Here is a 14,522-nt window from a genome sequence, read left to right on the forward strand (position 1 = left end):
TCTCAGGCTCGAGGGACTTGGTTTCGTGCACAAGTAAGAAAGCACCTGTGTTAGAGGTATGATGAGGGAGCTGGCTGGTTCCTGTTAATACCTCATCCAGGAGTGGAACTGAGGACTCCCAGACCTTGAAGGCACTAGTCAGAAGATGCAGCAGCATCAGGAAAGGGTTTATGTGAGTGAGGTTGGATGCTCCTGGGAAAGATGGGTGAATAACTGCTGGAGACTTTCCTACCAGAATCGGAGTGATGCTCATTCTCACTCAAATGCTTAAAAAGTCCTTTTATTTTCAGATGGTTCCACAGGTTTTTAATCGGAATTTGGGAAGGCAGTGTCCAGTCACTTCTATGTTACCATTTTTTGGGACTACATATGTTCTCCTTTATTTAATTCTAGTGGTTTCTGGGGCATGAGTCAGACTTTGGACAGTGCCCTCTCTTTGACCACAAGGTTTGATTTGGTCTCTGTCTCCAGGAAATTCTCCTCCCACTTGCATGGGGTCTTGTATGATCCCTCTCTGCTGCTGAGAGGAACTTGGAATCTGGTTAAGACCAAGCTGCGTAGGGGCTGTGCCTTGGGGAGCTCATGGATTCCCTGGGAATAGAGACCATCCTGTTAGCATCACTGGGGAACATGGTCAGATTTTTCATCATGCTAGGAGCTGACTGAGAGTGTGGGGCTGCAGCTTGCTGCATACTCAGCTTCCCTGGAGCTGTGGTGGTAAGTGGAGCAGGACCTGTGGAGGAGAGAGAAGCAGAGGAGGCACTGCCCCGCCAGCGGTGGTTTGCCCTGCCCAGCACTTGTGGTGAGGTGCAATGGATTCTCTTTCTCAATTATGGGAAGGAGTGGTTCAACTGGAAGCTAATTTGCTCTAAGGTCATTTTCACTACTGAAAGACCCATGAGGCAAAGACAGGAAAGAGTCCTTGTCTATTGCAGGGAAGCGGCGAGGCAGGGGCAGGGGCAAGAGGAGAGCTGCTGCTTTCCCTGGTAGCACTTGGTCAGGCAGTGACTGCCTAAAAGTGGGGATGGGAGGAGGTCATCAAAAATGTCCCCAGATAAGGAGCCCTGTAGTGTCCTGCTGGTGGGCATGATGTCTCTACTCTATATCAGATGTCATCTTGGCTTCCTGGTCAAGCTTCCACTGGAAAGGAGATCAGTGGGGGACAGGATGCGGGAGACTAATGGTCAGGTAGAAGAGGCAGCTTAGGGCTGCTGTCTCATTTGCTTGAGATCTAGATGAGGACTTGCAAAATCCCACAAATCTGCAATTATAACCTTTTTCTCAAAAGTTCAAAATCCCACAAATCTGCAAATATAACCTTTTTCTCAAAAGTATCTATACCTTTATAAATCACACTTGAGGTTAAAAGCTATTTCAGGGCAGACATTATTTATTCTGATGTGTTAATTTGTCACCAAAAGGTGAGCAGCTCAGAATAGGCTGAAACAGAGAAGAACTCTTGCCCATGGCAGCTTTATAACCACTTCTGCGCTTGGACTTGGTCTTGGCTGCTTTGGGCTTTTCAAGTTCAAGACCTGGTCCTTTAGCTTGGAAGACAATGTGTAGCTAGATATTCTGCCAGGAAAGGCCCACTTCTTTTACTCTGCACTATCAGGTTGTTTGATTGAATTGATTGCTACAGTTCTCAAAGTGTATCCTCTGTGTGTGTGTGTGTGTGTGTGTGTGTGTGTGTGTAGGCCCAATATTTAATAAAAAATTTTTTGTAGTTGTAAATGGACGGCATGCCTTTATTTTATTTATTTATTTTTATGTGGTGCTGAGGATCAAACGCAGTGCCTCACACATGCTAGGCAAGTGCTCTGCCACTGAGCTATAGCCCCAAGACCCAGCATTTTTGACAGTTTGGGATTATAGCAAAAGAGAGCAGGTGCAATGGCAGAGGTTTGGGAGGCTGAGAATTGTGAGTTCAAAACTAGCCTCAGCAACTTAGTGAGGCCCTTAGCAGCTTAGCAAGACCCTGTCTATAAATATAATATAAAAAGGGTAGGAGATATGGCTCAGTGGTTAAGAACCCCTGGGTTTAATCCCTGGTACCAAGGCACAGGGAGATGGGGGACAGCAGAGAGAGAGAGAGAGAGAGAGAGAGAGAGAGAGAGAGAGAGAGAGAGAAAGAGAGAGAGAGAGACTCTTTTGGGAGGTGGGGGAAGAAAGTTAGAGAGTGAAACATAATGCAGGAATTAGGAAAGAAAATGGAAAGATTCAGTATTTTTTTTTAATTGTGATAAAATACCTACAATATAAAATGTACCATATTAACCATTTCAAGTATGCCTTTAACGGGAATTAAGTACATCCATCTGACTGCACAAAATTACTATCATCTATCTTCATAATTCTTTTCTTGTAAAACTGAAACTCTATTCCCATGAAACATCAGTTTTCTATTCCACCCTCCCCTCGAGCCCCTGGCAACCAAATGAATTGTACAGTATCTGTCTTCTTGTGACTGGCTTATTTCACTTAACGCAAGACTCAAGTTTCATGCATGTTGTAGTAGGTGACATGCTGTCTCATTTGCTTGAGATCTAGATGGGGACTTGCACCTTTAAGTTTGATGACTGTTCCATTGCATGTCTGCCCCAAATTTTGTTCACCCTATTCATCTAGAAGGACCTTTGGGTGCGTCCACCTCTGGGATGCTGTGAATAATGCTGCCATGAATGTGAGTATCTCTTTGAGACCTTGATTTCAATTACTTCATATCTACCCAGAAATGGTATTGCTGGGTCCTAGGACAGACAGGTCTATTTTTAATTTTTAAGGAACTTCTTTACCGTTTTCTATAGGTGTTGCATCATTTTACAATCCCATCAACGGTGCACCAGGGTTCCGATTTCTCCACAGCCTTACCAACACTAATTATTTTCTGTTCTTGTTATTGTGTGTGAGGTAATCTTTACTATGGTTTTGATTTGTATTTTTCTAATAATTAGTGGTGTTAAACATCTTTTCATATACTTGTTGGATATTTGTACATCATCTTTGGAGAAACAGCTGTTAAATTCCTTTGTCCATTTTTAACTGGGTTAATTCATTTGTTGTTGAGCCATAAGGGCTATTTGTATATTCTGGATATTAACCCTTGGTCTGATATATTATTTGCAAATATTTTCTTCTATGAAATTTTCCAGGTTTTACATTTAGGTTTTTAATCCACATCAAGTTAATTTTTGTATAAGATGTAAGATAAGGATCTAATTTCATTCTTTTGCATATGGATGTCAAGTCTTCCCAACACTATTTATTCAAAAGATAATAGTGAATAGTCTTAGCACCGTATTGAAAATCATTTGAACATAGATATTAAGGTTTTATTGTGGACTCTGTGTTCTATTCCACTGGCCCATATGTCTGTCTTTACATCAAAACCACACCATTTTGATTGCTGTAGCTTTGCGATGAATTTTAACATAAGGAAGTATGAGATTTACAACTTCGTTCTGCTTTTTTGAGATTATTTTGGCTGGTAAGCTTCCTTGAAATTCCATGTGAATTTTAGAATAGATTTTTACATTAAAAAAATTTGTTTTAGTTGTAGGTGGACATAATACCTTTGTTTTATTTTTATGTGGTGCTGAGGTTTGAACCCAGGGCTTCATGCATGCCAGGTGAGCACTCAACCTCTGAGCCACAACCCCAGCCTGATTTTTACATTTCTGCAAAAAAAAAAAAAAAAAAAAAAACTGTCATTGGCTTTTTGGTAAGGATTGCATTGAATCTATAGATTGTTTGGGGTAGTATGACATCTTAACAATATTAAATCTTCCTTCCAATCCATGAGTACAGGATGTGGGAAGACTCAGTTTTTTGCTTGGTTATATGCTTTCTTCTTTATTTCCTCACAGTTGACCCCTGCTGTGTACCAGAGTGACAGCTCTAGAATGGCAATGACCATGTGGCCCACGTGGACTAAAACTGTCCTCAAGAATATAGCCCTTGAGCCAGACATTGAACAGTAGCTTTAAAACTATCCACAGGCCTGTTTCTCAGAAATTCTAAATACCAGAATGTGCTCGAGGAGCTTGGCTTTCTGAACTCTGATTTGTTGAAGACCAGAATGTTAAATGTCACATTAAAGTGAAATAAAATATCAAGGCCAGATAAGACAGATGGACTCCTTGCTTTTCCCATCACTTACCATGTTCCTTCTTGTTCTGGATGACTTGTTTTATAGATACATCTTCACTACGATTTATATTTTGGAAGCCGTGATAAAAATATTGGCAAGAGGTTTTATCCTGGATGAGTTCTCTTTCCTTCGAGATCCATGGAACTGGCTGGACTCCATTGTCATTGGAACAGCGTAAGATGCTTAAGATTTTTATTGGAGAGTTGGGATGGGAAAAAGTCCCTCTGCTTCTCTCAGGGCTGTCTCTCATGGACCGCATGAGTGACGGAGGTGGCCTGGTAATGCTTAGAGCTCTGAGTGTGGTGGTGATTGACCCTGAACAGCTTGGTGCAGCCAGCTGGGTAGAGGCCTGGAGGTACAAACCCTAGACCAGTCTCCCTGCTGCCATTCATTCAGTTACTCATGTCATTCACTCCCCAACACTGGCCTCTTAGGGGGCCAAGCTCTGTGCCAGATATGTGGTTATAACAATGAAAAACAATAAAAGCATGACTCTCAACTCCATGAAGCTCACATTCTACAGGGGAAAATAGAAAAGTAGTGCCCATTACGGTATGAGATAGGGGCTCTGCATCTGTAGGGCTGTCGGAGCACGTGGGAGGAACCAAGGACTCTAAAATTATCCCTGGCTACTGTGAGGTCACAAAGGGTTTTCCCCATGTTTACTTATAGAAGTTTTATACTTTTCATTTTCATTTTGTGTGTGTGTGTGGTGCTGGAGATTGAACCCAGGGCCTTGTGCATGCGAGGCAGGCACTTCTACCAACTGAGCTATATCCCCAGCCCTCATTCTCATGTTTAATTCCATGGTTCACTTGTGTTCATTTCTGTGCACGCATGAGGTGATGGTCGAAGTTCTTCCTGAAGAAGAGGATACTGATGTGGCACTAAATAACAAGATGGAGTCGGTGAACAAAAAAAAATAAAATAAAAATCAAGAAAAGTAATGTCTCAGTGTCAACAGAACAACAACTTACCTAACATGATGTCTCTGTGCCAGGCATTGTGTTTAGCACTTTGCATTTATTTTCCTATTCATGGTTCACAAAAGCCCTGAGAAGAAGGTGTGATTATTTTCAGAGTTTTGTGTTTGAAGTTCAACATTTACATATTCTTAGTCACTGAAAGATGGTATAATCTAACGGTGGAGTGTGGAGTCTGAAACCAGACTGCCTGGGCTCACATCCAGGTTTGGTCATGTAGGGACTGGGAGACCTTAGCAAAGTGCCTGGAATTTGGCAATCATATGGAGATTTCTGTTACCCATGCATGTAACCACAACTCCATGGACAACTTCAGGAAATCCTCATCTGTGTTTGTGTGTAAAGCTTAGTGAGAAGAGGCTCCTGTGTAGGTCGTGGTCCACAGCAATTAGCAGGGATGTTGCCAGGTCCTGTGATAACAGTGGGGCTGGGAGGTGAGGCTGCCCGCCCCGGGCTGTGCTTACTCTGGCGTTGGTGGAGACGGGCATTGCAGTTGCCTGACTGAGCAAGCCCAGGCTAACCCTGTGTTCTGTCTCATAGGATTGCATCTTATTTTCCAAATAAAAAAATCAATCTGTTGTCCCTGCGTACCTTCCGAGTGTTCAGAGCTTTGAAGGCAATTTCAGTAGTTTCAGGTAAGTCACTCTGACTTTCAACACTGGCTCTTAGCTGGAGAGAGTGTTCTTTTATCTTTAAAATTTTCAAAATGTCATCATGTGAACTAGAATCAAACAAACCCTGCTGGACACTTTTATTTGATTGTTTAACCAATAATTATTGGCATATTAGTATGTCTGTCGAGGCACTGTGCTAGATGTTTAGGATCTATCAGTGAGGAAACAAATCCCCTGCCCTCAGAGAGTTCATGGTCTAGAGTCGGAGTGGGGAGACAGACATGAGGCAATAACTATAACAAATAGGCAAATTATGTAGCATGTCAGAATCTGCTATGTACCATGGAAAATAAAAAGGAAACTGAGACATCACAAGGGCTATGGGAAGGCACAGAGGTTAAGGGAAGCAGGTTGTAACTTAGGAGTGGTCATGACAGGTGTCATTAAGAAGGTGAGAAGTGAGTAAAAATTTGAAGGTGATGAGGGGTAACGTGAGCAGAAGTATAGGAAGGAGTGCTTCCAGGATAGGAACGAGCCAGAGCAAAGACTGAGCAAGGTTGTGGGTGGGACTGGAACCAGGTGACTGAGGGGCCAGGTGGAGGTAGAATCATAGGGGTAAAGGGGAGGCTCACAGGCATGGGGAGGACTTGGGTCTCGCTCTGAAGAATTGGGAACTGTGAGCATAGATTGTAGGGAGCCACAGAGGCTGGAGGACCAAGGAGAAGGCATGGTGGTTACCATGGAAATATGCTTCTCATCTCCTGCTGCAGGGAGCACAATTGACTAAAGTCCCAGCTGTCACCCCTCTGGAGTCACCACTGCATCCATGCTCATGCCAAGATCCTGCTTGCCCTGCTTGGCAGGGGTGCTAGTTCTGGCCTTTTCCTGAAGGACCTTGGACCCTCTCATGCCCCAGCCTCTGGCTGAGACTCAACATCAGGCCTGAGGCTCTTCCTATCCAATCTCATTTCTTTTCCTCTCTCCTTTCTTAGAGGTCAGGGCTGCATGGAGTCTGAAGGCTGTCCCTGCAGACTGCTGCTCCCTTTCACAGGCATTTCCCTCCACAGATCTCTTGAGCACCTGATCCCAGAGTGTCTGCTTTTCAGAACCCAAAGTGGCACAGGTGACCATCATTCAAAGAAAGGGACAGTGGTGCTCCAGGTCAGGTGCTGGGCATGGAGTTGGTGGACAGTGGTCAGAGTCTTACATTTGAATGTAGAAACAATAGGAGTTCGTGACAGGTCAAGTGTATATGTGTTGTGGGCAAAAGAGAGGAGTCAAGGATGATGTTTAAGTTTTGACCTGGGTGGACCTTTGGAGTTGTCATTGACCAAGATAGGGAAGGCTGTGAGAGGAGCGGGCCTGGGGTTCAGATTAGGAGAGGTTTTGGACATGTTGTGTTTGAGATGTCTGGGAGACATCCAAGTGGAAGTCTCAAACAGGCAATTAGATACATGAGTCTGGAATTCCAGGGGACAGTCTGAGCTGAAGTTAGGTTTGGGGAATCTTGAGCCTATTGACGGTATTTAAAGTCATGAAATCTGCCAAGATCACTAAAGGATGATCTCAGATGGAGACCAGAGCCTGAGGCCCAGGGCACTACAACTTTAAAAGGGAGGGAGAAGAGGAGGAACCAGTAAAGGAGATGAGCAGGAGCCATCAGTGAAGTGGGAGGGGAACCACAGATGGACCTCTGGAAGCCAGATGAGGAGGGTACTTTAGCTCTGTGAAGCAGGAGAAAGTCAAGGGTGGGTTATGAATATGAATTCTGGGGTATTAAAAATGAGGTATTATGACACAATCTTCTTCCCCTCTCTCTTTTTCACCAATACAAACAAAAAATTTATTTTAAAATCTTTCCCCTCTGGAGTTCTGTCCCCTCCCTTCTTCCTTTTCCTTCTGTTCTCTCCTATCAGTGACTTTGGCAAACTATGAACACTATGGAAACTATTGGGTGTGCTAATTACATAGACTTAAACTCCACCACATAACCCCAAAACCCATACCCCAGGCAATTTGGATCCTTTAAAACCAGAGGCAGTGGGTTATTTCTTGACTTCAGAAAAGCAACTGCATAATGATAAAGAAACTGTCAGTCAGAGGACATTTATGTAGAATTCATTCCTCCTCCTTTTCCTTTACTGTTGTGACTAGGACTTTGGTTTTCTAGGTATGCTTAAGTGACTTCTGCAGGATTTGAGCCTCTCATATTTTTATACAGGTAAAACATATACTCAAGCCGTCATTTTGCAATTTGGTCATTCAGCTTCATCTCTAAGATTGTATGTAGGTGCATACAGTCTCCACTTTGGCCCATGAAATACACTGAGATCTCTGGACGCTTTTTGAAAGTAATGGGACCATGTAAAAATTACATCAGGAATCACATCTTTCATCTAAATATCTTGCTATGGAGAAGACCCAATCCTCCTGTTATGGATTAAAATCTGGTTCAGCTGAACTGTGGTAACCTTTGATTTGGCTGCACTTGGAATTGAACTGAGGTCCCCAGGTGGCCTCCTGGCTCCTCCCCATGTGACTGCACATCTATGAGAAGTTCATCCGGCGGGCTTGGCCTCCTGCTGGATGCTTCCATGTAGTCTCACCCCCTCTGTCTTTGAGTTTATCATTCATGGTCTGTACTAATCAAATTAAAATCGTGTCACTTAGAGTGATTCCACATATTACAATGAATGTCCGGTAGTTTGTCTCTCCAGCTGTCTTAAGAGCAAAGGCTCTTAAACTTAAAAGGTTTGCTGGAGCAACTCTGCATCCAGGGGCATCATGTTGTAACTTGAAATCTACCAAGAAGGTGAAGGAGAATTGGTGTTCACACCATAAAATTCAGCAAATGAGGAAACATTTAAAAGGTATGGACCAGGGTTTTCCCTATCCTCTGCTTGGAGAGCCAATTTTAAACATTTATTAGCATAATGCAAAATTATGTTCTATTTTTTTGAAAAAAAAAACTAACCCTTTAATGTAAATTTGATTACTAGGTATTATTTATAATTGTCTTTTATTCCTTCCCACATTTTTTATTTGTTCTTTATAGATACACATGATAGCAGAGTGCATTTTGACATATTATACACTCATGGAGTAAATTTATTCTAATTAGGATCCCATTCTTGAGGTTGTACCTGATGTGGAGTTTCACCTGTCATGACTTCATGTAAGAACATAGGAAAGTTATGTCCAATTCATTTTGTTGTCTTTCCTATTCCCAGCCCCCTTCGTGGCACACTGGAAGTGTTCCATGGATATAGGTACTTAGTAAATATTTCTTGAATGAATGAATGAAAATAAAAAAAAAAACACCCTGTTGCAGCTGGTAATCTGAGTTACTCCCCCTCATAATGACATCCTCATTATTTGGGTCTAGACAACGCTCTTCTTCTGCTCCAGTTTAGCTCTGTCTCATGGCATCTCAAATACCTTGTTGGCAGACAGTGACTACTAAATGTTAAGTCCAGGTCTACCTGGTTCCCTGTTGCAGTCTCCCCTGCTGTGGAAGGCTGTCATGATTCACCAAGTTGAGACTATGTGTGTGCGTGCATGTGAGAGAGATGGGGGGAGAGGGGACTGAGAGAGAGGAGAGAGAGAGAGAGAGAGAGAGAGAGAGAGACAGAGAGACAGAGAGAGAGAGAGAGAGAGAGAGAGAGAGAGAGAGAGAGAGAGATGCTTCTGCTCAAAGTCTATTCATTTGCTCCTCAGAGCAGCTCTGAGGCAGGCAGAGGACTGGGTGAAGATGTAGGGCAGAATGGTTGGTTGACTGCCTCCGTGACACATGGAGTCTACCACACAGAGCTGGAACAAGAATCAAGGCATCGGGATCCCAGGCCAGGCCATTTTCCAACTCCAGCGCCCAAAATGACAGTCTCCAGGGCCTTTGTTGTTTCCTCCTGACTCCTGGCCCTGTCTGGCCTGGGGTGGGAGGGGCTCAACCCTCACCTGTCCTCCTCCTCAGGTCTGAAGGTTATTGTGGGGGCCTTACTGCGCTCTGTGAAGAAGCTTGTTGATGTGATGGTCCTCACCCTCTTCTGCCTCAGCATCTTCGCCCTGGTAGGTCAGCAGCTCTTCATGGGAAATCTGAACCAGAGATGTATCAGGAAGAACTGTACGAAAGACTTTCACACTAATGGTAAACACCCCATCTTTCACTCCTTGCACCCCTGTATAGTTAAGTTTTATTTACTCTGACTCATGCCACCTGCAAAGTTTGCTCTTAGGAACAAGGGAGGGTTTCATCCATTCAGGGTCTTGCATGAAAATAGGTTTTTTTTAAAAATTCGTTCTTTTTAGTTATACATAACAGTAGAAGGTATTTTGGCAGATTATACATACATAGAGCATAACTTATTCTATTTCGGATTCCACTTTTGTGGTTGTACATGATGTGAAGTTACCCTGGTCATGTATTCAAATATAAGGCTAGGAAAGTTATGACTTATTCCCCTCCCTTCCCTTTATTTCCCTTTGTCTAATCCAATGGATTTCTATTACTCCCCTCCCCAACCTCCTTTATTCTGGGTTAGCATCCACAAATTAGATAGAACATTCAACCTTTGGTTTTTTGGGGGATTGGCTTATTTCACTTAGCATGATAGTCTCCAGTTCCATCCACTTATGGGTAAATGCCATGACTTCATTCTTCTTTATGGCTGAGTAATATTACATAAAATGCATTTTCTTTATCCATTCATTTGTTGAAGGACACCTAGGTTGTTTTCATAGCTTGGCTGTTTTGAGTTGAGCTGCTATAAGTAAGGATGTGACTGTTACTGTAGTATGTCATTTTTAAGTACCTTGGGTATATAGTGAGGAGTGAGATAAATGGGTCAAATGGTGGTTCCATTCCAAGTTTTGTAAGGAAGAAAGATAGGTTTCTTAAAGAATTTCCCCACTTTGGGATTTTTTAGAGAAGGAAATGCCTGAAGTCACACCCACAAGAGCTGTGTCTGTTCCATCCCCTGCCATTTAGATCTGAGCCCACTTCTTCATCATATTTAACAAAAGTGTTCGCAATGCCTGGATTTGGTCAGAAGGAATCAGCAACTTCCAAACCTCCCCCTCAAGTATTTCCAATTTCTTTCTGTTCCCACCCTCTGTACTCTGAGGTCAACCCTATACCTTCTCCATGTGTCCTGAATCTTAAGTGTTTACACTCTCTCTGCATCTGTCATGGACAGATTCTGTGCCCAGCCACCTGCCACCCCCACCAAGCCTCAACCTGCCCTGGTTTGGTCCCTAGCTCATTCATTGCTGTGTATATTATACACCCAGGGGTGAAGCTTAATAGTGATGTCATTGCTTCTTTCTCCCTTTTCTCCTTCCTTCTTTCTTTCCTCCTTTTCTCTCACTCCTTCCTGAGGGCTTAGAACTCAGTTTCTCTCTGGGCACCAACTTTGACCACTTTAGAGAATTCAGAATCATCTTTTTTTTTTTTTTTTTTTTTTTTTTTTAAATCAGGCTTATTTGCTATTCCTTTTCATTTTAGTGCTTCTCTTAAAATCAATTTATGACTCTTCCTTCTCTCAGAATATTGCTTTGAAAAGGAAGATAATTCCAAAGAACCCATATTGTGTGGCAGCTGGCTTGGCAGCAGGTAAGGGGTTTATATTCTCCTTTTATTTCCCCCAAGCAGAGCACCTCTGGACCCATGGAATGATTTGGCAAATAGCCTTCATGTAATGACTGGTAGAAACAGTGAGAAGAGTTCTCAAACAGTCAATTAATCCCTGTGTCTAAGCAAGGTTATTTACTTACTTGCTTATTATCCTGAGACAGGGTCTTGCTAAGTTGCCCAGTCGGGTCTTAAACTCATGATCTTCCAGCCTCAGCTTCCTGAAGAGCTGAGATCCCAGGAGTGCAGGACTACGTCCAGCTTAAGGAAGTTTAGACTTGCATTATTGAATTAAAAGTTATTTCCAAGGGCTGGGGTTGTAGCTCAGTGGTAGAGTGCTTGCCTAGCATGTGTGGGGCACTGGGTTTGATTCTCAGCACTGCATATAAATAAACAAATAAAATAAAGGTCCATCAACAACTTAAAAAAATTAAAAAAAGATATTTCCAAGGGTTTAAAACAGGTTTTCCCCCAATTATGTTGAATGGGTAACTCATAAGAAATCTACTAAAAACTTAGTGACATTTAACTCGATGGAGTGGATATGCAAGACTTTCAAAGGTGATAAAGATGTTATGGTGGAGAACCACATAGGCCCTTGTTTTGTGCTCACTGGCATTTCCTTGGTGCAAGACTGTCTGAGCATGCTTCCCTTTGCTGCTGGCACCACTCCTCTAACTGAAAATGCAGCTGCTTGTGCATTCACACACACACAGCCCTAGAGTTTGGCACCCTCTGGGCCTATGGGAAACCCTTTCTTCCAAGAGCTAGGGTGAGAAGTTCAAGTCAATGAAGATCTATTGAGTGTATTTCAAATTAAAATAATATGCAAGGCCCTGTAATAAAATAGATCACATTCATTCCCCTATATCAAACAGACATCAGGACCCACAGTATGTTATGAACAGGGCTACTCCGCCTTCTTGAAATTAGCACCTTCCAGGGAAGAAAGACATAGTAGTAAATACTTTGTAATAAATACTACAAGTGTGATGTGTGTTACAAGGGTGATGTGCAAATGCTGAGATATGATAGGGGATGGGGCCCTTTCTGGGGAATTAGGGAAGGATCTGTCACACCACTTACAAGATGCAACAGGCTTGAATCCAGTGTAAGGTTTCCCAAGTTTTTTAGAATGGTCCTTGTTAGGACACACTGCCCCCAATGTCCTTATCTTAACCAGGGATCCTTAACTACTGCAGACAATGATTCTTTGACCTCTCACCAGGCAGGACAGGTGTGGGTACTATAGGCAAAAGCCAAGGTGGGCTGTGTCATGTCAACTTGACCCACAAAAGCTACAGTCTTGGTTTTCAGCTGATCTTTATGGTGTTCTTGTCTCTATATGTCAGACGCTGCTCTCTTAGTCTAAGCTCAGGAATTTGACAATAAACCAACTTCTAGTCTGCGATATCCTGGGCAGGTCACAGTGCAGTGGATTCTGAGGAGCTGGCACTCTGAGAAGGCAGCTCTCAGTTTATCTTCCCAGGCATGCCTCATGTGGCAGGCCCCACTGGTCTCCAGGCTTTGCTCACTGCTGCATTTCTGAGGATGAATTGACTCAGATCCAAAGAGAGAGTGGGAGGTTCCAGGAGGTGAGAAGAGAGCACCCACTCCTTGCAGTGGTCAGCAGGGTAGAAGGCCTCAGCATGCAAACATATCAGGGAATGCGTGAAGCCCAGCAACTTGAGAGGAGGCAGGAGGGGAAATGGGAGCCAACTGTGCAGGGCCCATCAGTGCCAGGGATTTTGACCTTGATCATAAATGAAAACAGGAGATTTAGAAAGGTTTTAATACAGGAGCAACTATCTCTGTTGACTTTAAAAAAAAATCTCCATGGCTTCTGTGAGAGAATGGAAGGAGAGGGTAGATGAGGAAGTCACTTACAAGACTGTATCAGTACAGGTGAGAGTCATGAAGCTGTACAGTGAAGCTGAAGAGAGATGGATGGGGACGGGCAGGAGTGTGGCTGCCTAGCATGTGTGAGGCCCTGGCTTCAATTCCCACCATTGAAAAAAAAAATTTTAAATACAAAAGGAGAAGAAATCAGGAAATGAGTTCCAAAGACATTTAACAGGACTTGTAGGTTGAAAAGGAATGTGGTGTATCTATATGACTACGAATGTGTATGCACGTGTAAGAGATGGGGCGGTGGGGGGGAGAGCAAAGGAGAGGAAGCTTACACAAGCTTCCATTCCCAGTGTGAATGGCGATGCCATTGGCTGAGATGGGAACATGGAGAGAGAGGCTCAATCACCTGGGTGAGTTGTTAGGAAGGTGCATCCAAAGAGGAGGAGACGAGACTAAATGTTCTAAATGGTGACCAGGAATTGAGGGGAGATCCAGTATGGTGGGACCATCCTCCACAGGCTCCTGGAAGTTAGATGGCACTTCCCAGTGAGGGTATAAAGGATGCCCTCCACCCTAGGTACCCTAAAGCAAAGCCTATCACCGCGAAGTCCCACCAGAACTCCTGATCAGCTTGTTAGGGACGCCACTGGACAGCTCAAGCTCACCATGACATCTGGGGAAAGGCTTTGACTGAAAGGAGACCGAGATAGATAAACAGAACATGTGACTATGGACAAAACAAGAATTCACAGAGCTGAAAGGGTCTTTAGAAACTTTAAGTAGGGTCCTTGGTGAAATTTAAAGAGATGTTCTGCATACATAAAACCAAAAATAGCTTGTTAAGAAAAACGAACAGTTAGAAAACAAGAAATCAATTAGAAACTAAACATGATTACAAAAAAAATCAACAATGGGATTGAAAGATGAAGTTGAAGAGATGCTCAGATGGTAGAAACACAAGACAGAAACAGAAAATGTAAGAAGAAATATCAATAAAGAAGTTCTAACTTTGGACTAAGTAGGAATTCCAGAAATAAAGGAAGAGAGAGATAGAGAGAGAGAGAGAGAGAGAGAGAGAGAGAGAGAGAGAGAGAGAATATTAGTCAAAAAAATAAAAATAAAAAATAAATAAAGCAGAGAATTTCCCTGGGATTTAAGGATGCAAGACCTTTGGTGTTCATAAAGTGACCAACACAACGAACAGAAAAGGCCCATGACAAGTGCATCGTTCTGGCATTTCAGGGTATTTTGGGGGGAAAGATCTTAAAGCCAAAGAGGGAAAGAAAGTCACCCATGAA

General features: G+C 43.0%; 1 protein-coding gene across 1 annotated transcript in view; it reads left to right on the plus strand.

Moving 5' to 3' along the window:
- The window catches only part of Scn11a (sodium voltage-gated channel alpha subunit 11), a 115,463-nt gene that overhangs the window by 34,322 nt on the left and 66,619 nt on the right, over positions 1-14,522 (plus strand). The window contains 4 exon segments of the mRNA XM_047531029.1: positions 4,196-4,324; positions 5,674-5,768; positions 9,718-9,891; positions 11,289-11,355. Of these exon segments, the coding sequence (XP_047386985.1) occupies positions 4,196-4,324; positions 5,674-5,768; positions 9,718-9,891; positions 11,289-11,355 (465 nt within the window).

This window comes from Sciurus carolinensis, chromosome 17, assembly GCF_902686445.1.
Source record: "Sciurus carolinensis chromosome 17, mSciCar1.2, whole genome shotgun sequence".
Taxonomy (NCBI): Eukaryota; Metazoa; Chordata; class Mammalia; order Rodentia; family Sciuridae; genus Sciurus; species Sciurus carolinensis.